This window comes from Mobula birostris, chromosome 1, assembly GCF_030028105.1.
Source record: "Mobula birostris isolate sMobBir1 chromosome 1, sMobBir1.hap1, whole genome shotgun sequence".
Taxonomy (NCBI): domain Eukaryota; kingdom Metazoa; phylum Chordata; class Chondrichthyes; order Myliobatiformes; family Myliobatidae; genus Mobula; species Mobula birostris.
Window position 1 is genome coordinate 237,782,901 of NC_092370.1, and position 26,127 is coordinate 237,809,027.

The window sequence follows — 26,127 nt, forward strand, 5'->3', positions numbered from 1 at the left end:
TAGCCTCCATAGTGTTTTCCTCATTTTCCTTTCCAGGATTAGAGACATAGAGACTGGGCTATGATCCGACAGATCAATTGTTGCAATATTACAGTTTTTTATCCTGAGTCTATCTGTATTAAAGATAAAGAAATAGTCTATCCTTGAATAGGCTGAATGAGGGAAAGAGTAATATGTATAATCTTTACTAGTAGGGTGTAATTCCCTCCAGACATCTATAATTCCCAACTCCTCCATCAATGAATTCACTTTCCGAGTTAGAGGTTTATTCTGAGTAACTATTCTTGAAGAATCTAATATAGGATTTAATCTAATATTAAAATCCCCTTCACAAATTACTACCCCTTGAGAACTGACCATTAGGTCAAAAATGTGTCTATAAAATGACCATTCACAACCTGGAGGAGCATAAACATTCAGCAATGTTATTTCTGTACCTTCTATTCTTCCTGTGATTTTTACGAACCGTCCTTCTTTGTCTCTAGTCTCTGAAATATGTTCATAATTAAGAGTACTTGATATTAAAGTAGCTACCCCTCTTTTGTGACTCAATTTATATGATGAATAAAATACATGCTTAAAGCCCATTCTTTTTAATTTTCCATGTTCAGATTGGCTCATATGTGTTTCCTGGAGGAAAGCTATTTGTGCCCTCTCTTTTTTCAATTTAGACATAATCTTATTTCTTTTAAATTGGATTCAAAACCCCATTAACATTATAGGAAATTATTTTTACCAATTCAGTTTGCATTTTTCTCTAGTAGAAAAAAAACACTCTCCTTTTCTAACCAAACAGTAAGCAATCCCTTCTCAACAGTAAACCAAAACATATAACCACACCCTAGACATTTTTGAAGTGCAACATTTGAAAATTTTTCCCGACTTCCCACAGTGAGGCCTGAGCACCGACCCGCCTCAGTTCAGAGGGATAACCTCTATCTTCACCGTGTTAGAGGGCCCTCAGCAGTTTGAATAATCATAGAGAATTTTCTCCTATTTATGTCTCGACCATATTGCTATCATTCAAGTTATTCCGTCTAGTTTATTTTCAGTTACCAGTTTTCATTTTACCTTTAAGTCCGATTTACTCTTTTCAGTCATTTCTCTTAATTAATCTGTGTTCTCTGTACATTCGCGTCTGAATATTTGCAGCTTTTCCTTGTAGTTTGACATTCTGGTTCGAGTGGAGCGTCCTCGCCGCACTAACTGCCACGACTTCTGCCGAATCCTCTCCAGTAGCGACTCCGGTTGGGTGATAACCTTAATACGTAGTCCCCGGTCCGCCAGGTCCAATGTTGCCTCCTCCACCGTAGCGTAAGTTTTTGTCCCTTTGTCGTAAAAGACTCTCAGCTGAGCTGGATACAGGGTCTGGAATCTGATGTTGTTTTCCTTCAGGACTCTCCGTGTTAGATGCATTTATTTTCTAAATAATTTCAAATAGTGTTTACAGACGATGACTTCGTCATGTCTGGCACTTTGCTGCCTCCTTTTCGGTTGGCCCATTGTGACATATGTTCTGTGCTTTAGCCTTAATATAGCTTTGAGACTGAGTGAGTCCACATTGTCTGAAGTTCGGAAGAATGACAGTTCAAACTATACTGACTGGTTGATTTCCAGAGGTGGTGGTGGAGGAATCGGATACAATCACTGTTTCAGTGGCATTGGGACAGACAGTTAAATAGGCAAGGCATAGACGGAGCAGGTTAAAGTGCAAGTAAATGGGATTAGTATAGATGGGTAAAAGGGAAGCAAGGATGTTGTCGGACAAAAGGCATATTTCTATGCCATACAAATAAGACCATAAGATAATAGGAGTAGAATTAGACCATTTGGCCATTGAGTCTGCTCTGCCATTTCTTCACAGCTGATCAAATTTTCCTTTCAGCCCCAATCTCCTGCCTTCTCTCCATATCCCTTCATGCCCTGACTAATCAATAATCTATCAACCTCTGCCTTATGTACAAAAAGTCCTGGCCTCCACAGCTGCCCTTGGCAAAGAACTCCACAGATTCACCACTCTCTGGCTAAAGAAAATCCTCCTCATCTCCATTCTAGAAGAACACCCTCTATTCTGAGGCTGTGTCCTCTGGGCTTAGACTCCCCTACCACAGGAAGCATCCACTCTATCAAGGGTTTTCACTATTCGATAGTTTTCAATGAGGTGACCCCTCATTCTTCTGAATTCTAGAGAATATAGGCCCAGAGCCATCAAACACCCTTCATATGACAAGCCATTCAATCCTGGAATCCATTTCGTGAACCTCCTTTGAACCCTCTCCAGTTGCAGCACATCCTTCCTAAGATAAGCGGCCCAGAATTGCTCACAATGCTCCAAGTGAGACCTCAACAAGTTATAAGGTCTCAACATTCTTAAGTGGATTTGACAAAACAGTCCCGAACAAACTGAAGTGAGAACCTAGAGCAAGATGCTCCATCCTTGAGCTTAGTATTCAGCAATTTAGGACTGAGCTGTGGTAAAAAATTATTTACGCAGATGGTTGGAAACCTTTGTAACATTACACTCCAGTCAGCTTTGGATGTCTGTATTAAGGTGAGGTTGATGGATTTTTTTTGGGCTTTTGTGGAGTCAAATAACAGAAGATTGAAAAACAGAAATAAGACTGACCTTCTGCCTTGTTTCTAAAGGTGTGAGCTACCATTTGTAGTGATACGTCACATCCCCCAAGATACCATTAGACCCAACTTCAGATCTACAAACAAACCTCATTGAAGCTTTTCAGTTACAGGGTGTCACTATTGTATCGACTCCGTGACCTGTGTACATAGAGACCAGCTTTTGTGGGGGGGGTGGTGGTGTGGAGGCTTCAGAGTAAAAGTCATGGGACGATATCAGGATCATTTTTTTCAAAAAAAGCTAGCACAGACATTATGGGTCAAAAAACCCTTTCTAAACTGTAGAATCATAGTGTGATCTCATTTCAGTCACAATACAAGTTCATCATCAGGAGCCGTGCCCTGTCTGAGCTTTGACTGCCATGGCCCACACACTCCTGTTTCAGGTCAAGTGGATCAATTCATTGGTATTCATTTCCAGTTCTCTGGCTGCTGTCTCCAGCATCAAGCAACACACATCAAAGTTGCTGGTGAATGCAGCAGGCCAGGCAGCATCCCTAGGAAGAGGTACAGTCGACGTCTCGGCCTGAAATGTCGACTGTACCTCTTCCTAGAGATGCTGCCTGGCCTGCTGCGTTCACCAGCAACTTTTATGTGTGTTTCTTGAAATTCCAGCATCTGCAGATTTTCTCTCGTTTGCGTCTCCATCATCATTTGTCTTTGTCTTCCTCTTGCTTTCTTCCCTTCAATCTTTCCCATAATTACCGTGCATTCTAACTCCTCTTTCCTAATCACATTTCCAACGAAGTTACATTGCCTTTTCATGATCTCATACATTATTTCTCTTTTTGTGTTTGCTCTGTCCACAATATCTCATTAGATATTCGTTTTGTCCATGATATTCTTTGCATCCTCCTCAAAAACCACATCCCTGCTGCTACAATTCGTTTCCTCATGTTACTGGATATTGTCCAACATTCTGAGCAATATAACATAACTGGATAAACATAACATTTCAGTACACTGAGGCGGGTTGTCATGCCTAGTTTAGTATTGATCAGTATACTCTTCATTCTTGTAAAGGTGTCTTTTGCCAGCCCTACTCTTCTTTTGATGTCCATGTCGCACCTGCCATCTGATGTCACCCAGCTTCCTAAGTAGCAAAAGTTCCGTACTTGTTTTATGTCTTCCTCGTTTATTCTCAGCCTGCAGATAGGATTCTCCTTCTTTTTGGATATCACCATACATTGTCTTTTTGCAATTGATAGATAGACCCATTTTTGCACTTTCTTCAACAGCTATATCAATTAAGTTTTGCAGTTCTTCCTCTGTACTTGCAGTTAAGTGTCGTCTGCATATCTGAAATTATTGATGTTTTCACCGCCAACTTTGATTCCCAAGATGTCTCTTATTTTTTGTAATATTGTTTCACTGTACACATTAAATAAATCAGGGGAGAAAACACACCCTTGTCTAACGCCTCTCTTGATTTTCGCTAACGGATTCACTTCTCCAACTATTCTTACAGCAGCAGTTTGTTCCCAGTACAGAATTCTGATTAGGCGGAGATCTTTCGAATCTAGATCTAGAGTTTTCTGTAATATTTCAAATAACATATTGTGCTTCACTTTATCAAATGCTTTTTTATTGTCGATAAAACAAACAAATCTTTTTGCAATTAAATAGCTTGTTCTGATAGTATCCTTAACATCAATATTGCGTTTCTTGTACCTTTGTCTTTCACAAAACCATATTGTTCTTTACCTATTTCAGCTTGTATCTTACTTTTAGCTCTTGTCATCAAAGTTCTTAGAAGTATCTTAGTGATATGACTCATTAAACTTGTGGTCCTATGTAATTTACATTCTATTGCTCCAGCTTTCTTAGGAAGAGTGATAAATACTGAATTTTTTTTTCATCTCTTCTGGTATTAATCCAGTCTCATAAATATCACTGATTAAATCAGTAAGTTTTTCAATTGCATAATCTTCAAGGGCAATAATTTGTTCCATTACTAATTCATCAGGACCTGCTGCCTTTCCTTTCTTCATCTTATTTATTGCATTACAAACTTCAGATTTTAAAATACTTGGACCTTCAATGTTTTCTTAATTTCTGGTTTTTCACCTCGATCGTCTTCAAACAATTCCTGAATATACTCAGTCCATCTGTTCATAATCTCATCTTTTTCCATGATAATGGTACCGTGCTTTGCTTTCAAACATCCACCTGAAGAACAGAGGAGCTTTTTACCAGTGATATTCTTGATTTATTGATGTAACCTTTTTGGATCAGTAATAGGGATTCTTTCTATTTGCTCATATTCCTGGTTTAACCATTCTTTGGCTTTTTGACATAAGCTTTTAACTTATTTATCTAAGGACTTATATTCTATTGGATTTGCTTTGTTCCATCTCCTTTCTTCCATTAGATTTTTCATTTCATCTGTCATCCATTTATTCTTTGTGCTTTTTTCTTTTTTAGGAATCACTGACTTTGCTAATTCCACCAAGGCATCCTTTAGAGAGTTAGGAACTCTTGCAGGTGCTTCCGTTCCAGGTCAGAGCGGCCCTGGAAGCAATGAATGACTAAGGGGTAACTCCACTTTCCCCAAAGCTCTGAAAGTCCCCAATCAGAGCCTCGTCACTGGTTGCAGTTTAGAGTCATACCCAGGACTGACAGTACAAGTTATAATTTGAATTTGGTACATTTGTTTAGTTTTTAGTCCTATTCATTATCAGCTAGTTTTCATCACAGCGCAGTGCCATAATAAACGTGTGGGAGTGAATTAATGATTCAATTAAGGCCATAAGACATAAAGCAAAATTAGGCCAGGCAGCATCTCTAGGAAGAGGTACAGTCGACGTTTCAGGCCGAGACCCTTCGTCAGGACTAACTGAAGGAGGAGTTAGTAAGAGATTTCTTCAGTTAGTTAATCTTCCTAGAGATGCTGCCTGGCCTGCTGCGTTCACCAGCAACCTTGATGTGTGCTGCTTCAATTTCCAGCATCTGCAGAATTCCTGTTGTAAGCAGAATTAGGCCATTTGGCCCATCGAGACTGCTCCACCATTCCATCATAGCAGATTTATTTTCCCTGTTAACCTCATTCTCCTGCCATCTCCCCGTATCCTTTGACAGCCTTATTAATCAAGATCCTCTGCTTTAAATGTACCCACTGCTGTGTCCTACACAGTAGTGTGTCCCAACTAGACTGACTACCATCTGGCTCAAGAAATTCCATCTCATCTGACTTCTGGGGGCGCCTCGAGTAGCAGCAGTACTCTCAATGGATATGATTAAATATTCTCATTTCAGCTTGATGCAGCTAAAAAGCACAACTGCTTCCAAGGTCAGTACAGTCAACAAAGATGTCTCAATGCGTTTTAATGAACTATCGCTGCTTAAATCTGACAGAAACAACACTGATTGTGGATGGAAGCGTAGAATTCCACAGAGGAAGTGTGGCTGTAGATTGGGGATACAAGTGCATTTAAGGAAAAGGGGTTTTAAACTCCCAATACTGACTACCTTGCAGGCAAACGTGCAGTCTCTGGTGAATAGAGTCGATGATCTCAGAGCTAGTGCTGAATCAGAGGGAGATTAGGACTGTGTGTGTCCTTTGTTTCATGGAATCCTGGTTAACCCCTTCCGTACCGGATGCAGTGATTCAGATCAACCGGTTTACTACACACCATCAGGACAGATCTATGGAGTCTCAAAAGCAGAGGTGGAGGAATATGCCTCATGATCGACTCTTCTTGGTGCACAAATGTATCAATGCTGTCCCAGTTCTGCTCACCAGACCTGGAATATCTAGCAGTTAAATGCTGTCCTTTTTAACTACCACAGGAGTTCTCTGGGTTGTGAATTCCAGTAGTGAGGACTAAGAAGGTATGGACAAGGGAAGCACAGAAGCGCCTACTGGACTGTTCTGAATCGGTGGCCTGGACTGTATTCAGGGATTCATCTTCGAACCCGGATGAGAATGCCGCAGTTGTTACCAACTTCATGAAAACCTGTGTGGACGAGTGTGTGCCTACAAAGACTTACTGTACATTCCCCAAACCAAAAGCCGTGGATGAGTTGTATCAGCATTAGCGGCAGACCAATCAATTTGTAGAGAGAGCTTCGCACAGGACGGGGAGAAAAGTTTAAAAGAGGAGCATCTCGTGGGGCTTGGTGTATTAGTAAATTGGGTATGACTGCGAGGCTAGTTTTTTGTTCTGGGTCTCAGATGTGGGATGTCCGGGAGACTTCCATCCTCCATGATGGCCACATCTGCGCCAGGTGCATCGAGCTGCAGCTCCTTAGAGACAGAGTTAGGGAACAGAGCTGCAACTTGATGATCTTCGGCTTGTTGGGGAGAGTGAGGAGGTGATAGACAGGAGCTAAAGGCAGCTAGTCACCCCAGGGCCACAGGAGGCAGATAAGTGGGTGACCGTCGGATGCGGGAAGGGAGGGGTGTCAGGTAGTAGCGAGCACCCCTGTGGCAGTCCCCCTTAACAAAGTACTCTATTTTTAGTGCTGTTGGAGGGGACGACCTACCTAGAGGAAGCAACAGTGGTACTGAGTCTGGCCCTGTGGCTCAGAAGGGTAGGGAATGGAAGAGGAGGGCAGCAGTAATAGGGGACTCTATAGTTAGGGGGACAGATAGGTGACTCCGCGGACACAAAAAAGAAGAATGGTAGTTTGTCTCTCCAGTGCCAAGGTTCCTGTTGCTCTGAGTGTGTCCACAATATCCTGAAATGGAAGTCATGGTACATATTGGTACCAACAGCATAGGTAGAAAACAGGTGGAGGTCCTGAAAGCAGAATACAGGGAGTCAGGAAGGAAGCTGAGAAGCAGGAACTCAAAGCTAATAATCCTGGGATTGCTGCCTATGCCATGCGACAGTGAGTATAGGAATAGAATAAGGTGGAGGATAAATGTGTGGCTGAAGGATTGGAACGGGGTAGAGATTCAGATTTTTGGATCATTGGGACCTCTTCTGGGGCAGGTATGAGCTGCACAAAAAGGACAGGTTGCACTTGGGTCTGAGGGGAACCAATATCCTGGTGGGGAGGTTTGCTAATGCTATTGGGGAGGGTTTAAACAGGATTTGCAGGGGGATGGGAACCAAGGTGAAGAGGCAGAGGATGGGAAGGTTGGAGCACAAGTAGAGACAGCTTGTAGGGAATTTGCGAGGTAGGAAAGGCAGATGTTACAGCAAAGATGTACTCAGCCTGATGATTTGAAATGTGTCTATTTTAATGCAAGGAGTATCATAAACAAGGCAGATGAACTTAGAATATGGATTAATACATGGAACTGTGACATTGTGGCCATTACAGAGACTTGGGTGTCTCAGGAGCAGGAATGACTGCTGAGTGTGCCAGGCTTTAGATGTTTCAAAAAGAACAGAGAGGTAAGCAAAAGAGGTGGGGGCGTGGAATTGCTAATTAGGGATAGTATCACGGCTGCAGAAAAGGAGGAAGTCATGGAGGGACTGTCTACTGAGTCAGTGTGGGTGGAAGTCAGAAACAGTAAAGGAGCAATAACTCCACCGGTGTTTTTTTTTAATATAGATCCCCCAATAGTAACAGGGATATTGAGGAGCAGATAGGGAGGCAGATTCTGGAACGGTGCAATAATAATAGGGTTGTTGTGATAGGAGATTTTAACTTTCCTAACGTTGGCATCTCCTTAGTGCAAGGGGTTTAGATGGGGTGGAGCTTGTTAGGTATGTTCAGGAAGGTTTCCTGACATAATGTGTAGATAAGCCAACTAGAGGAGAGGCTGTACTTGATCTGGTATTGCGAAATGAACCTGGTCAGGTGTCAGATCTCTCGGTGGGAGAGCATTTTGGAGGTAGTGACCACAACTCTTATCTCCTTCACCATAGTGCTGGAGAGGGATAGGAGCAGACAATTTGGGAAAACATTTAATTGGGGTAGGGGGAAATATGATGCTATTCGGCAGGAACTTGGGAGCAGATGTTCTCAGGGAAAGGCATAGCAGAAATGTAGCAAATGTTCAGGGAACATTTGCATGGAGTTCTGCATAGGTATGTTCCATTGAGGCAGGGAAAGGATGGTAGAGTTAAAGAACCATGGTGTACAAAGTATGTAAAAATTCTAGTTAAGAAGAAAAGCTTACGAAAGGTTCAAGAAACTAGGCATGATTAAAGCTCTAGAAAATTACAAGGTTGCTAGGAAGGAGCTTAAGAATAGAACTAGGAGAGCCAGAAGGGGCCATGAGAAGGCCTTAGTGAGCAGGATTAAGGAAAACCCCAAGGCATTCTACAAGTATGTGAAGAGCAAGAGGATGAGCCATGTGAGAATAGGACTAGTTGGATGCGATAGTGAAAATGTGTGCATAGAGTCGGAGGAGGTAGCAGAGGTACTTAATGAATACTTTTCTTCAGTATTCACCAGGGAAAAAGACCTTGGCAATTATGGGGATGACTTACAGAATTCCAACAGATTTGTTCAGTCAAGATTTCCCCTTAAGAAAACTATGCTGACTATGGGCTAATTTATTACGTACCTCCAAGTACCTTGAATCTTTTTCCTGAATAATGTACTCCAACATCCTCCCAAACACTGAAGTCAGACTAACAGGCCTAAGAATTCCTTTTTTTTGCCCCCATCTCCCTTCTTAAAGAGTGGAGTGACATTTGTAATTTTCCAGTCCTCCGGAACCAAGCCAGAATCTAGTAGTGATTCTTGAAAGATCACTAACAATGCCTCCACAATCTCCTCAGTTACCTCTTTCAGAACCCTGAGGTATAATCCATCTTGTCCGGGTGACTTATCTACCTTCAGACCTTTCAGCTTCCCAAGCACCTTCGCCTTAGTAATAGCAACTACACTCACTTCTGCCTCCTGACACTCTCTTGAATTTCTGGCATACTGCTGGTGTGTGCCTTCCACAATGAAGACTGATGCAAGATTCTTATTAAATACATCCACCATTTCTATGTCCATTACTGCCTCCAGTGTCAATTTCAAGGGTCTTTATTTTATAATTTTGGGTAGCTTACCTTCATATGTCATCTGTTCTGTCCATAAGGTGTTTTAGTTACATTCTTTTGGTTTTTAAAAGCTTCCCCATCCTCTAATTTCCTGCTGGTTTTTGCTATGTTATACTCATTGGCTTTTATGCTGTCTTTGCCTTCCCTTGGTCAGCGATGGTTACATCATCCTCCCAATACATTGCCTCATCTTTGGGATCTATCTATCTCGCACCTTCCAAACTGCCCTCAAACTCCAGCCATTGCTATTCTGCTGTCACCCCTACTAGTGTCCCCTTCCAATCAACTTTGGCTAGCTCCTCTCTCATGCCTCTGTAATTCCCTATTATCTTGCTGACTGAAATTTAGCTCTATCATCTGCCTATCCTTGCTCAGTCTCACTTCACAGTGCATTGACTTGTATACTAACTGCCATATGGTCAGCCTCATCGCTCTGGCTCCCTTCGCCCTGTCAAGTTATTTTAAACTCTCCCCAACAGCTATAGCAAATATGCCCGCAAGGATTTTGGTCACCCTTGAGTTCAAATATAACCGGCCCTTTTTGTACAAGTCATACCTTCTTCAGATCTCAGTGATCCAGAAATCTGCCAATTCCTCAGCCACACATTCATCACCCAAATCTGCTACACTTATCCTCACTGGTGCCTGGCACAGGCAGAAATCTAGAAATTACCACCCGAGGCCCTGCTTTTCAGCTTTCTACCTTACTCCCTATTTTCACTGCAATATTGACGTGTGCTACATTGCCACCAGCTGCCTTTAGGTCAACAAATGCTCAGAGTCCTTTTAGGGAGTATGCAAAATATCATCTCATACTATGTAAGGACATAGTTTTCTTCCCTGACTTGGTGCCAAAACAAATCAAAGTTGTTGCTTGTGCGAACCATGATATGGACAAATTGTTTGCTACATCTGCTTGACGTCACTTAATACTTCAGTAGTCGTGGAGGACAGACATAAGTGGATATCTCGTTTTTCATAAACTACACTGTCATTCTAGGTTAAGCTACAATGAGTGACACTGAAACGTGGTTACCCTTGATCACCTTGCCTGGTGTACATATTGGATTTTCCAGAGATGAAGTCTGGAAGCACGTGGCATGAACTGTTACTCTGTATTCTCACCTGTTGCAGAAGTGACACAGCTGCAGGACTGAGATGCTCTGGGAGTCGAAGCTGGGTATGAGAATGGATTCTGGATGGATAGCACTGGGACAGGGTCTGGGATATGGAAAGATAGAACACAAATATTTAACAGTGGAGAACACACAAGTCAAGTGCATGATAACTTATTTTATTAACTCATTCCAGACTAATTTTTTGATGAACAAACTCTTCTCAGGCTTCCAAATAGGTATCGATTATAACTGATGCTTCGATGACAAATTCTGCCACCTTCATGAGCAATGAACATTGCTTTCTTATTCAATTAGATGGTTAGGACCTACTCGCATGAAGACTTCTAAAGACCTTTAGCAAAATTCCATGTCAGTGAATGGATAGGAATTGTGTTCAGGGTAGAAAACAAATGGGTATTTGATTAGTGAATCCTTTCCAGGATTGTGGGAAGATGTGGCTGTTTAATGGTTACTTTGTTGGGTATCTCAAGGCTCATCATCAACCTTCAAAGGTTTCAAGATTCAAAGATCCAATTTAATGTCAGAGAAATGTTTACAATCTACATCCTGAAATGCGTTTTCTTCACAAACATCCAGGAAAACAGAAGTGCCCCAAAGAATGAACAACAGTTAAACATGAGAACCCCAAAGTCCTTCCCCCCCCCAGCTCACCACAACCCCACGCGTAAGCAGTAGCAAACAACTATCCCCCTCCTCCCCCAGCAAGAAAAAGTGCACCCGCTACCAAGCATAAGCGTGAGCTAGGCGATAGCAAGGACACAGATTTGCAATTACCCCAAAGACTATCGCATTTCATCTGGAATTCAACAAACCACAGGTTTTCTCTCTCTCTCTCTCTCTCTAATAAGGGAAAGGGAGATGTCCCCCATTTTCACAGTGAGCAGGAGACATAACAACAACCCGCTGGCTTACCATGTTTAAAAAGTCCGTTTTGTTGCATTTTACGAGCTCTGTGCCTGAAGATCGCAAAGATCTTGGATCTTCAGGGCCACGGCCTACAACCTTACAACCATTTCTAACTGTGATCAAATGATCATAAACTTTGGCTATTGGTCAAGTGCACATAATTAGATCAAAAAATGCTGATTAAATACTACGAGGGGTGTTTGATAAGTTCATGGCCAAAGGTAGAAAGAGTCAATTTTAGAAAACCTAGCACACTTACTTTTCAACATAGTCCCCTCTTACATTTATACACTTAGTCCAGCAGTTGTGGAGCATACGGATCTTGGACCTCCAGAAAGAGTCCACAGCAGGGGTGATTGATAAGTTCGTGGCCTAAGGTAGAAGGAAATGAGTTATACAGCTCTCGTTACATGCACATGCAGTTCAACTCTTTCGGTGATTATGCAGAAAGTTTGAAGTTAATAACTCATCTCCTTCTGCCTTAGGCCACGAACTTATCAATCACCCCTGATGAGTTATTAACTTCAAACTTTCTGCATGATCAAAGAGTTGACCTGCATGTGCATGTAACGAGAGTTGTATAACTCATCTCCTTCTTCCTTAGGCCACGAACTTATCAATCACCCCTGCTGTGGACACTTTCTGGAGGTCCAAGATCCGTATGCTCCATGACTGCTGGACTAAGTGTGTAAATGTAGGAGGGGACTAAGTTGAAAAATAAATGACTCCTTCTACCTTAGGCCACGAACTTATCAATCACCCCTTGTACTTGCAAGATACAAAGCCCAGCGCATTAGGGATGAATAGGTTCACACTCTCTATTAGTGGCATTTGAATATGCAGAAGATGGAAGAGACCAAGGAGTATCAGTAAACAGATCTTGGATATCTTCGACATAAAAGATTTAAGGAAATGGTTAGTGTGACACTATTACAGCTCAAGGTGTTTCTGGAATGGGGGTTCAATTCCAGCAGCATCGATAAGGAGCTTGTAACGTTCTTCACTTGTAATCATGTGTGTTTCCTCTGGGTGTTCCAGTTTCCTTCCATAGTCCAAGACGTACTGCTTAGTAGGTTAATTGATAATTGTAAATTGCTCTGATTAGGCTATTGTTAAATAAGTGGGTTGCTGGGCAGTGCAGCTCGTTGTGCTGGAAGATCTCTAAATAAAATACATTTTCAAAAGTAAATAAAATATCAGGAATAGTAGATATTGTGATCGAACAGGAAAATTGAATTTAATTAGTAAATAACAAATTAAGGACTGATGTCAGGATGCTCTTTGGATAGAATGGACAAATTGAATGAACTCGATACAGAAGGAATGAAAATACTGGAATAATCTGTTACAACAGTAGGCTGGAGGGTTTGGCACTAGGGTGGAAGTAGCAGAGGAATGACAACAGAAGCATCTATCAAGCGGGGGGTGGGTGTTCAGAAATGGTACTCACCACCCCTATGGTCATTACGTATATCAAAAGTACTGTGTGTATGTATGGATTATGATTTTTATATACACGCACACACACGGTGTAACTGTTTGGTGACTAACCAAAATTCAAACATCTGCATACATCCCCAAGTGAAGGAGTGAAAGAAATACCTGAATGTTTGTGATCAAATACCCTGTAATATCCACAAATATACTGAAGAAAAACTATTTTAAATCTGAAATGGAAATAGAAAAATATTGAAAATACCACCCCCCCCCCCCCCAGCATTTAAAGAATGAATTAACATTTTAGGTAAAAGTTGTCCTCAGATGGAGATGCTGTAGGCCCCAAGACACCAGAGAAAACAGAAAATTATAAATGAGAGATAGAGTTAAAATTCATGAGGCATTTGGTTTAATCTTTGTTCCACTTCAGAATTAAATACCTCACCAGCTAAACAGAAATTGTACCAAATGCCTCAACCTCATGTAATAATTTATCCTCATCAATACATCTATCCACGTAAATGGATGTAGTCCAGTTGTTGGCGTCCTTTAGGCAGCGGCGTGGTATAGCTCATCGCTTCACAACCTCACAAAAGCAGACACCAGGTTTCAGTCCTGTCCTCGTGCTCTCAGTGTGGAATTTGCACACTGACCACATGTGCTTCCCCTGGGTGCTCCAGTTTCCTCCCACATCTGAATGATCTACAGGTTTGCAGGGTAATTTGCAATGATAAATTGCCCATTGGGTGCAGGTGAGTGGTTTAATAGGGATTGGGATTACAAAAGAAAAGGAATTAATATCAAATGTAAATTGGTGGTTGATGTTCTTTCCTGACTTGGTGGGCTGAAGAGCTGATTTCTATGCTGAATCTTTCTCTGACACACCTTGGAGTCAGAAGATTATGGATTTAAGGCCCACTCTAGAAATGTAAACAAAAATCTAACCTGACCGTGGGTTGAGAAAGAGTTGAACTGACAGAGCTGCTGTCTCTTAAAGATATTGTCTGCTCTTTCAGATTCCATGGCACTGAAGACTATGTGCCTCTGTTAATATCTGCTGCTCAACGAACATCACAAAAGCAGATTACACTGTGCATAAATCAACTGCTCCATTTCCTCCAGAAAATGGCATTTCAAGAGTGAAGTTCTTTGAGATGCTTGAAGAGAGATGTTTGCTGACATTAAAGTAATTTTCTTTCAAATTAATAAAGCAAATGTTTACAAAAGTTAAAACATCAATGAAAACCTTACCATCCCAGTTAGAAGTTCGAATAACAATGCGCCAAGGCTCCACCAGTCACAGGCTTCTGTTACTTCTCCAACCCCACCGACTTCTGTCAAAATCAAATTGTTTAGAAATTAGAATCATAGAGCAAAAGAAAGCTATATTACAATTTTAGTTTTTGGAGAATTCTTCTTTCAGCTTATCTTCACTGGACAGAATACTTGGCTGGGAAGAATATAGTCCGCTATCTAATTAGGATGTTGACTATCAAGTCTTGCACTTTTCCACTGCTACGTCCTTAAGAGTCTGACATTTTATCTTCAACTCTCTGTTTTGAGGTCTGTTATAATTTTGGATCACTGAGATTTAAGACGTCCAAAATTAACCAACTAGTTTGAATCTGTGTTGAACAAAAACAAAAGATGCTGGAAATACGTTTGTACTTGGCAGGATTAGCAAAATAGATATAGTACTTTTCATGTCTGTATTGCCTTGTCTTGCTCTGAGATCAAGTATGTTTTATTCTTCTACCAATTGTACCATTCACTCAGTAACTGAATGATGAAGGAACAGCCTCACAACTGACCTCTATACTACCTCCCGTATCAAACAGCCCCATTTCTTAAGAGTCCAAAACGGAACAAAGTATTCAAGATGCAGTCTCCTTAGAGACTAGCAAACAAAACATCCTTCAATTTGCTTCATTGCAATTTGCTGATCAAATTCAACAGTCTGATCTTTGTTGACTTCTTGTTTTTTAAAATGTTGACTTTTATTTTACAGATTTAAGGAAAGGCAGTAATTATTGCTTATCTCAAATTGAACCTGTGAGAGTGGTGGAGTTTGCCTTTTGCTGGGCACTCCAAATGTTTAGTTTCCCAAGACTTCAACCATTTCCCCCACCATGCTTCAGTTTGATTGATTCACCTTTGTCTCCACTGACATTATTGTACAGCAAATTCACTTCTGTTTGCTGTGCTCTTAATACTTAATAGTCGATTTAGCTCTGTACTTCGGAGAACCTCATTGAATTCCCATATTCTTTACCATTTCCAAATCCGGACATTAATCCTTTGAGTATTCTTCACTTTCTGCCAATTAACCAACCTCATTCGTTTAAACTCCCAACTGACTTCCTGTCTATGACTTCAGCAAATCAGAAAATTCATTGGTTCAAGCAGCTTGTTGCCCATAATCCAGGCTGGCTCAGTGAATACAAATGCTCTGCTGGAATTTCTATCCTTGATATATGCTGCTGAAATAAAAAAGATCTGTAATGCCCTGGTTTTTACTGCTATGCTATAGGTATTTCACTTTAGAAGTTCTGTAAGAGCAGTCTGAGTTAAAGATACAGGGTTGTGATGTTCATACTTAGGAATGTAGTGTCATTCAATTGGGATGGTGGGATTGGGAGAGGTTCTAGAGAACACCCAGTGGAGAGGTTTTTGTGACGGACACTGGTGTGGGTTGAGGTCATTTTGGCGGAAGATGAGAGAAGACAGGAGGGAAGATGGCTGAGGATAATGTCCCTGTTACACAGGTGCTTTGTGTAGATGAATGGCTTCAAGGAGCAAGGACCAATACTCTAGTGGGGGAGCCCATTTATTTGAGATGGATTTCGAGTGATATTCTTAAGGCAGTGTGTGCTTTCACACAAACTGAGGGTCCAGTGTGTGAGTTAAAGACAACTTCAAGATTGTATGCACATTTGGACTAGGTTAACTGTAATGGGCCTATTAAGTCATATAATTATTGGGTAGCTGGTGGTGGAGATCTTAAAGCCTCACCTTGGCTTTGTTGAGTTGTGTCAATAGCAGGAATGTCAATGAGACTTGTTTTTTTGTTAGTTTCTGTTATGTCTTTCATAGTGTCTGCTCTCGCTGAGGCTTCTGTCATTGGGAAAAGAGCTCTTACTTTGGTTGTGTCAATTGGCTGTGTCAATTCATTGTCTTTAATGCATTCTGTATTCCATTGGCCAAGCGGTCTTGAGTAGCCACATTCAATTGTAAGACAAATATGGATGAAGCCTTCTACTGATTTAGTAATACTCATATCTGGAGCAATGCCTGGATCTGATTTAATCAGAATTTGTGGATGATGTGATTGTAGAGTCACTTGTTGTTTAAGGCCAAATGGAAAAGTGACATGGTCAGGGTGGCGTAAAACAATTGAGTCAGTAGATTCCCAGTGTGGCGTAATATGTATCTTCCCTGCATTGTTGTCTAATTTCTGTTTTTTAGCTGCTGTCACTGAGTCTCTGCCTTGTATGTCAGGTGTCGGTGTCTGCTTTGGGTCAAAGTTTCTCATCTGTTGCGGAGAGTCTGCCTGAGCAATTTTCTTTAATTCCCAGGGTCTTTTAATTGTTAATTCTGAGTTAGTGAATGGGTTGCAGCCAAATCTTACGTTGTTAAATCTTGATTCAGTGTTAGACTGCCAGGTGCCATTAATTGGAATGTCAATTGTAATAACTTCTCCCTCATCTAGGACTAAGTTGTTTGACATTATTGGGTCTTGTGTGAGAGGTTCATTCCAGTATGCGAAGGGGAGTGGAGTGTAAGTTGTGAGAGGGTCTTTAGGGAAAGCTGGAGGGTTGAGGCCTGAGCAGTAAGGTAATCTGCCATTGTCAATGAGAACTGAAACTCTGTTTGGAGATGGGTACCAGCAGCCTTTGTCAGTGTCTGGCTCCCTTGTTTGAAATTCTCCTAATGTAATTGAAATGTTATTTGCCCTGAATTTCTTTGCATTAAGCAAGAGGAATTGCATAGCAGCAGGGACCATGAATTCTTGCCAAATGTTTATATCAACATGGAGCCAGTCTGTTAGAGTGAAAGGGTATCCTGTCTTTGAGTGGAGGTACTGTTGTCTGAAAATTTCTCTGCTTGTAAATGTCATCTTGCGTGTCTGGAAGCAGTAAATTCTGTTGCCAGAAACTCTCCAGCCAGAGTGGCGTGGAACTTTGCCTCTTAAAACTGGTGGGTCCCCCAGTGGGCAGTCTTGGAAGTCCTTTGTATCATCCGAAGAAGCAGACATGGTTTTGCGATGCTTTAGAAGTCGTTGTCTGTGGATGTGAAACATATGAGAGAGGTGTGATTTGTGAGATGGGTAAATGCGTACAGGATTAAGCTGTTGAGTTGGATCAGTGAGAGTTGTCTGCAATGTTTCAGCTGTTTCTTGCTTAATAGGAGAATCACCCTCAGTGTGGGATTTGAGTTTAGTATAAGCTTTATAAAGTTGGAGGCGTGTTAGGGGAGTATTAGTCAAGCCCCATTTGATATACTGTTCAAGTGTCCATTTTGGGTCAATTTTGTATGAACGTTTAGTTTTGTCAGTTAATAATTCTGGGTTATTCCTTATCTTTCTTTGTGAAGCTGGAATTGTAGCAGTACCTGTTCCATGAACAGGAGTGTAGCAGAAGCCGTCCAGTGCAGAGCATAGTTGTTGTGGTGGCATTCTGCATGAGGGTGTAGGTTCCAGAATCTTTCTGTTTAAAAGAGTAGTAAGCATGTCTTTAAATCTAAAAACTGCTCTGCCAGCAGCAGCTCCCCAATCTGAGTCAGGAGTGAGGCATGCTATGAAGTCTGCGTCAGCCTGAGACCATGAAGTATATGGGGTGAGTCCCATCTTTAAAAGTTTGTCATATGCATCATTGTGTATCTGCGCGCAGAAGTCGGAGTGGCATTTGGGAAAAAGTTCTTGGGATGGAGATAGAGGTCCTAAGAAATTGTACTGTCCTATAGTGAGAAGGCGCCAGTCGTTCCACCATGTCCCTTGGCGTGCTAAGTCTTGAGCTGGGCTTTCACCTCTGAAATATTGGCGTCTTTGTGATTTGTGGAGTAAAATGCAAAGTGTGTCAAATGAGGGAATGTATGGGATTGCACCCTCCCAACCATGGTATGTTATAGATTTTGCCATCATCTCATTCCAGTTAATTTCTCCAACAGCTGTTTGATAAAGCTGACACTTCTGAATATACCTACTTTATAATTGTATGCAGTGTATGATCTGTTATTTCTTGCCGATGGCCAATTGCATAGTGGCAATGTTTACACAGTATTCACACAGACTGGGGTTTGGGTGGGTGAAACATACCAACCTCCTGGTTTTGGTGGGACCCAAGTCATACTGACCCAAGATGTACAGAGCCTGAGAAAGGTGGTTTTCTCACTGTTGAGTCCAATGGCTGTTAGCGAGGGGCTATTGAACCATGTTTCTAGAAATGCCCAATAAAAAGGGGCTTCAGATCTTATTTTCACTTGTCCACTTGGAGAACTTGTTTATTTTGGAGCCAACTCTTTGATCCAAAATGCAATAATTATCGGATGCTTTTAGCTGCATATCTATTTCTAACGTTACCACACTCTCCTTACAGGGAAGAGGGGCCTACCTAGAGTCTGAAAATGAAGGTAGCAAGCTGATAATCAGTACTTTCAAATGGATTTAAGAGATGTCATGGCACTACTTGAAAAGCTTTAGAGAAACCTTCTGGCATCTGAATTAAATCTTAAAGATTTTTTTTGTAATATAATTTTTATTGAATTTTCAAAAGGAATACATGAAAAAAATAGAATCTACCCTCCACCCTCTTCCCCCCCCCCCCCCATATATAGTCCTACCTAAAAAGAAAGAAAGGAAGAAAAGAACCGCCTGGGTATTGGAAGGTTTCCACATGCTCCATGGGATTCAAAATAAATTTGGTATAATTATTCGTTACTTTCCCCAAGTGACCAAAGTCTTTATCGCAGCACTTAAATATGCCATCCTATCTTTTGTAAATAAGGGCGCCAAATATTCAAAAATGTTACATAGTTGTCTCTTAAATTATAAGTAATTTTTTCGAGTGGAATAGAACTAGCCATTTCATTATTCCAACGATCCATACTTAAAAACGAATCAGATTTCCAAGTAACTGCTATAGTCTTCTTAGCTACCGCCAATGCAATTTTTATAAATTCTTTCTGATATTTATTCATTCTGCAGGGAGCGCTCATGGAGTGAGGTCGTCTCTCTGGCTTCGCTCCATTCCCGTTATCCTTTTTAACCTATGATCTCCTTGATCTAATCAACTTTAAGTACACCAGAAGACTTACTTTATCTCTCTGAATTATCGATTAATTGACTTCCTTTTGTCAATCGCAACTTTTGAGCTTAAAGAAATGAGTACGAGATCTAAAACCAAAGATGGGAAAGACGCTGATGGGAACAGAGGAAAGAAGAAAGGTGACTCTAAACCAATGGAATTAACTTATGAAGTTATGGTGAAGTGTTTGGAGGAAATGTTTGAGCAGCATTGGATAAAATTATCTGAAAGTTTAACTGCTCAATTTGAACAACATCGTCAAAGCCTTAATGAAGATTTAAAATCAATCACGGAATCTTTGAAATTCCTGAATGCTGATGTTCAAAAACATGATGCAAAAATTTCTGAGCTGGATACTAAATCTCAGAAGACGGATACAAAAGTTGAGATCTTAGAGAAGAATCTAGCTTCGACTACTAAACAGCTCCAACAACTTAAATCCAAAGTTATTGATCTTGAGAATCGATCGAGAAGACAAAATTTACGTTTAATTGGCCTACCCGAGGATGTTGAGGTTGGAGATCCTGTAATATTCTTTGCTAAACTTTTAAAGGATTCGTTCGGTTCAGTTTTTCCCAACGATCCTCCATTACTCGATCGCGCCCATCGTATACCGTGGGTAAAGTCGGCAGCGGCTGTTTCCAAACCCAGACCAGTTATTCTTCATTTCCATTATGTTAATGTTAAAGAACAACTTCTCCAGATTGCTCGTCGACAAGGGATGATCAAGTATCACCAGCATTCCTTCAGAATAGTTAAAGACTACAGTCCTGAAGTGATGAAGGAACGACTGACTTTTAAACCTTTAATGTCGGAATGCTATCAAAAAAATCTCAAACCATCACTACTGTATCCTGCACGACTCAGAATCTCTCTTCCCGATGGAAATCGTCGTGTTTTCCATTCTACAACTACTGCTCGGAGCTTTTTGGATGATAATTTCCCATCTGTTACAGATACCCTCTCTTAATCTGTGTTGGGTGCTTCCAGCATCAATTTTTTTTTCTCTCTGGTGTTTTTCTTCAAAATAAACCTTCTACTACTGTGCGATGAAGGTTTTTTTATAAGTTTAAGATTTTTGTTCTTTGTTTTTTACTATAGTGATTATTCTATAACTTATATAGAATATTTATCTTCTGTGAATAACATCACTTTCCCTTAGTTAACCTTTTGTTTTAATTTATCCTTTTTTGTTATTACTAATGATCCGATCCGACGGTCATTTGTAGTTATATGCTTCCTATTTTTGATTTTCGCATAATTAAAATGGCGACTTGTCTTTCTTTTCTATAATTTTTATTTTTTTCTCGGGACGCCATGTTCTTATGCTTCTTCCCATAATCCATTTTTCTTATTTTGGAAGCGTTTTTTTTATTTACTCGCTTATAATTAACTAATTATATGCACTGATACTGGTTTCTTTTATTTTATATATTTTAGTAATTTTTACTATGGAGACTAATTTACAATACTGTTTATTTTTCACATATTAGTCTTTGGGAGGTCACTTATCTAACATATATTTTTGGAGTTGCCCCCTGCAGAAATGGGGTTAAAGTTAGTATTAGTTAGCGCTTTTTTCAGCCTTCTCTGGCTCAGTTCGGGTTTCTATTTGGGGTTGGGGGAGGGGGTGGTCTTTTTCTTTTTTAATTTTTTCTATTGGGCTGATTCAGAACTACAAAGATGTCCCCAGTGTCGAGATTTCCGGTTCCTCTCTAATCATGTATTCCTCTTCCGATTTCATGAGCTCACATTATGGTTAACCCCTTACTCACCAAAGGGTTAATTTTTAGTTATGGCTCATTCTATTAATTTTGTCTCTTGGAATACAAATGGTTTAAACCATCCAATAAAACGGAAAAAGATTTTCAAAATATTCCAAAGACTGAATGCTCATATTATCTTTGCTCAAGAGACTCATGTAAGGAAAGAGGATAGTCAACGCTTCTTTAAGTTTTGGAAAGACTAACAATACCACTCAAATGCTCAAGCCAAAATTAAAGGCGTTTCAATTTTTATTGATCCCTCAATTACATTCATTCATCAAGACATCATTTCAGATCGTAATGGCAGATTTCTGTTAATTACGGGGGTACTTTTTAATAAAAAGGTCGCTATGGTTAATGTTTACGCTCCGAATGTGGATTATCCTGAATTCTTTAAACATTTCTTTAAACTTCCCTTCCTAATTTAAACGAGTATATGTTGATAATGGGCAGTGATTTTAATTTATGTTTGAATCCCATGTTGGATAGATCCACAAGTAGTCCGGCTTTACCGAATAAGTCGGCTACTATTATCAACTCTTTTATGTTGGATGCTGGGATTTCAGAAATTTGGAGATTTCTACATCCAAATGATAAGGAATTCTCTTTTTTTTTCACATGTTCACCGTTCTTTTTCCCGAATTGATTATTTCCTGATTGACTCTTGTTTGATTCCATATGTAGTTGATTGTAATTATGACATTATTGCTATTTCAGATCATGCTCCATTGAAACTTTCCATCAAGTTAATGGATACCTTTTGTACTACCAGACAATGGCGATTTAACCCTATTTTGCTTCAAGATCAGGACTTTGTCAAATTTATAAAGGAGCAGATTGATTTCTTCTTTTCAACTAATACTACGGATGAAGTTTCCAACTGAACTGTTTGGGACGCCTTTAAAGCTTATATCCGTGGTCAGATTATTTCCTATTTGGCCGGTTTGAAAAGACGTATTAACAATGAAATACTTCTACTGGTTGATAAAATTAAAGAAGTTGATAAAAAATATGCTATTTCTCCTAGCAAGGAGCTGTACAAACACAGAGTTGAACTCCAATTGGAACATAGCTTATTATTAACATCCTTGATCGAAAATCAATTAATGAGAACTAGAAGTGATTTTTATATTCATAGTGATAAATCGGGTAAATTACTGGCTAACCAATTGAAATTTGATTCGGTTAAACGTCAAATTACTAAGATCCGCAAACAGGATGATACTTTCACAGTTGATCATGTTGGGATAAACCAAACCTTTCAAGAATTTTATACCTCTTTATATCATTCTGATTTTCCTCATGATTCTAATTTCATGCATGATTTTTTAAGTAAATTGAGTTTTCTGAAACTATCTCCTGAAGATTGCCTATCATTAGAAACTTCCATTTCAGAGGAAGAAATAATAACTGCAATCTCATCATTAAATTCCGGTAAAGCACCCGGTCCCGATGGGTTTACAGTGGAATTTTTAAAATTTTTTTCCTCCATTCTTTCTTCTAAGTTGTCTAGAATATTTAAGGAAGCAATTAGTTTAGGTAAATTACCACAATCATTTTATGAAGCCTCTATTTCCTTAATTCTTAAAAAGAATAAAGATCCTACGGATTGTGCATCCTACAGACCGATATCTCTTCTGAATGTAGATTCAAAAATTTTTTCAAAAATTCTAGCTACTAGACTGGAGAAGGTGTTACCTCAAATTATTTCCATGGATCAAACCGGATTCATTAAAAATCGCTATTCATCTTTTAATATTAGGAGGTTAATGAATATTGTTTATACCCCCTCACTTACTACCCCGGAATGTATTATCTCATTAGATGCTGAGAAAGCCTTTGACAGAGTTGAATGGCCTTATTTATTTAATGTTCTTGAGAAATTTAATTTTAATTTGACATTTATATCTTGGATTAAATTGTTATATTACTACCCGGTAGCCTCGGTCTGTACAAATAATTATAGATCTCCTTTTTTTTGTCTTTCTCGCGGTACTAGGCAAGGTTGCCCTCTTAGTCCTTTACTATTTAATATTGCTCTTGAACCTTTAGCAATTGCTATCCGTGACTCGCCAAATTGGGTAAATCTTGAATCTAATTCATTACAAGGGTTTTCCTTGGGTTCGGTTTTAGGAACTTTACTTCCTTTTACTTCTTTTAAATCATATAAACAAATGAATAACCCAATAGTTAAACATACTTTACGTATATGGTTTCAATTCCGAAGATTTTTTGGGTTTAATCAATTCATTCTAGCAAGTCCCATTATATCAAATTTTCTTTTTCAACCTTCCATGATGGATCAAGCTTACTTTGATTGGAAAACCAAAGGTATAATATCTTTTCACGATTTATTCTTGGATAACTGTTTTATGTCTTTTGATCAACTCTCCAATAAATATAACTTACCCAGATCTCACATTTTTAGATATTTACAGATTAGAAACTTTTCAATTACTGTCTCTCCTAATTTTCCACACCCATATCCAATGGACACTTTGGAAAAAATCTTAGACTTAAATCTTTCTCAGAAAGGTGTAATAGCAATTGTATATAATATAATTATGAATTTATGTCCTGATGCCTCTAATAAAATTAAAGCTGTCTGGGAAAGAGAACTTGAGATTAATATACCGACTGAAAAATGGGAAAAAATTCTTCAGTTGGTGAATTCATCCTCTGTATGTGCTAAGCATAGGTTGATACAGTTTAAAGTAGTTCACAGGGCTTATATGTCCAAAGATAAACTATCTCATTATTACTCTTATATTAATCCAATATGTGACAGATGCCAGTCTGAGATTGCTTCTTTAACTCACATGTTTTCGTCATGTCCCTTGTTGGAGAAATATTGGAAAGATATTTTTGATATTATTTCAACGGTCCTAAATCTAGACTTACAAACTCATCCAATTACTGCTATCTTTGGGTTACCAATGATAGACTCAAATAATTTAACCTCTTCATCACGAAGGATGATTGCATTTCTTACTTTAATAGCTAGAAGGTCCACCTTGTTGAATTGGAAAGAGATCAACCCTCCTACAGTATTTCATTGGTTTTCACAAACTATGGTGTGTCTGAATTTGGAGAAAATTAGAAATGCAGTTTATGACCCTTCTATTAAGTTTGAAAAAATTTGGAGGCCATTTATTCAGCATTTTCATTTGATGTAATTTGATCATTTCCAAACTGGTTTTATTTCTCTGTACTGTTGTTGGAGGGGAATGGAGGCGTCGACGCTGAGGTTTTCTTCTTTTCCATTTTTCAGTTGTTAGTTTTGCCCAAGTCTTTTAGTTTAGTTTAGTTTAGTTGTTTTTTTCTTTCGGGATGGGTTTTGTTTTTCTTTTTTTTGTCTTTTTCCTTTTTTTTTTTGCTTTATATTATCCGTGATCAGTTCTACATGTATGGGAATTTTGGTAATTTCCACTATTTGGTTTTGCAATTACTCTTTTTTTTTAAATGTAACAATACATCTCATATTATCTGTATTATTGCTATGTTTTGTTTCTATATTTTGAAATTAATCAGAAGATTGAAAAAGAAAGAAAGATATTTATTCAATTTAAGTTTCGGTTTTATCCCTTCAATATCACCTAATAGAAATAATACAGGGTTATGTGGAAGTTGAGTTCCAGTAATTTGTTCCAATAAGATTCTTAAATTTATCCAAAAGGGTTGAATTTTAAAACAAGACCAAGTAGAATGTAAAAAAGTACCAATTTCTTGATTACACCGAAAACATTTATCAGATAGATTTGAATTTAATCTATTTATTTTTTGCGGTGTAATATATAATTGGTGTAAAAAATTATATTGTACTAATCTAAGTCGAACATTTATTGTATTTGTCATACTGTCAAGACAAAGTCTTGACCAATTTGTTTCATCAATATTAATATTCAGATCTGTTTCCCATTTTTGCTTTGACTTATGGGTTCCTTGTTTAATTGTCTGTTCCTGAATCAAATTATACATACAAGAAATAAATTTTTTAATTTTCCCTTTTTGTATTAAAATTTCAATTTCATTAGGTTTTGGCAAAAACATTGTTTGACCCAGCTTACCTTTTAAGTAAGCCCTTAATTGAAAGTAACAAAAGAAAGTATTATTAGATATTTTATATTTATCCTTTAATTGTTCAAATGACATCAATATACCTCGTTCAAAACAATCTCCTATAAATTTAATCCCTTTTTGGTACCAATTTTATAAAAGTTGATTGTCCATTGTAAAAGGAATAAGTCTGTTTTGGAACAAAGGCCTCCTTGCTAATAGAGATTTCTGTGTTTCATTATCAACATTTATCTTATTCCATAGATCAATCAAATGCATTAATATAGGAGATTCTTTCTTTTCCTGTATCAATTTAGATTCCCATTTATATATAAAATCTTCAGGTCTATTTTCTCCTATCTTGTCTAATTCTATTTTAATCCATGCTGGTTTTCGATCATCGAAGAAAGATGCAATAAATTAAGTTGATTTGCTTTATAATAGTTTTTAAAGTTTGGACGTTGTAACCCTCCTAACCCAAATTTACATGTCAATTTTTCCAATGATATTCTTGACATTTTACCTTTCCAAAGAAATCTTCTCACACATTTATTTAACTCTTGAAAAAATTTCTGTGGCAATTGTATTGGTAATGTTTGAATCAAATACTGTAATCTAGGAAATATATTCATTTTTACAACATTGACTCTACCTACTAATGTTATTGGTAATATCATCTATTTGTCAAGATCTTCTTGAATTTTTTTCAATAGTGGTAAATAATTAAATTTATATAAATTCTTTACATCGTTATCAAGTCTTATGCCTAAATACTTTATACCATTTACCGGCCATCTAAATTGGGTTACTAATCGACATTGACTATAGTCTCCTTTAGTAAGAGGTAAAATTTCACTTTTATCCCAATTTATTTTGTAACCTGATACCTTCCCATATTCATCCAATCTAGAAGATAATTTATGTAACGAATGTT

General features: G+C 38.8%; 1 protein-coding gene across 9 annotated transcripts in view; it reads right to left on the reverse strand.

Moving 5' to 3' along the window:
• rps6kl1 (ribosomal protein S6 kinase-like 1) overlaps positions 1–26,127 on the reverse strand; it is an 89,253-nt gene that overhangs the window by 21,152 nt on the left and 41,974 nt on the right. For 4 of the 9 annotated variants that reach the window (XM_072274106.1, XM_072274096.1, XM_072274039.1 and 1 more), the window contains 2 exons: positions 14,321–14,403; positions 10,713–10,808 (listed from right to left, as the gene is read on the reverse strand). In XM_072274106.1, coding sequence (XP_072130207.1) covers positions 10,713–10,808; positions 14,321–14,403 — 179 coding nt within the window. Of the gene's footprint in view, positions 1–4,270; positions 4,804–10,712; positions 10,809–14,320; positions 14,404–26,127 lie in introns of those variants that run through there. The other 5 variants (XR_011888049.1, XM_072274087.1, XM_072274074.1 and 2 more) reach the window with 2 other exon arrangements.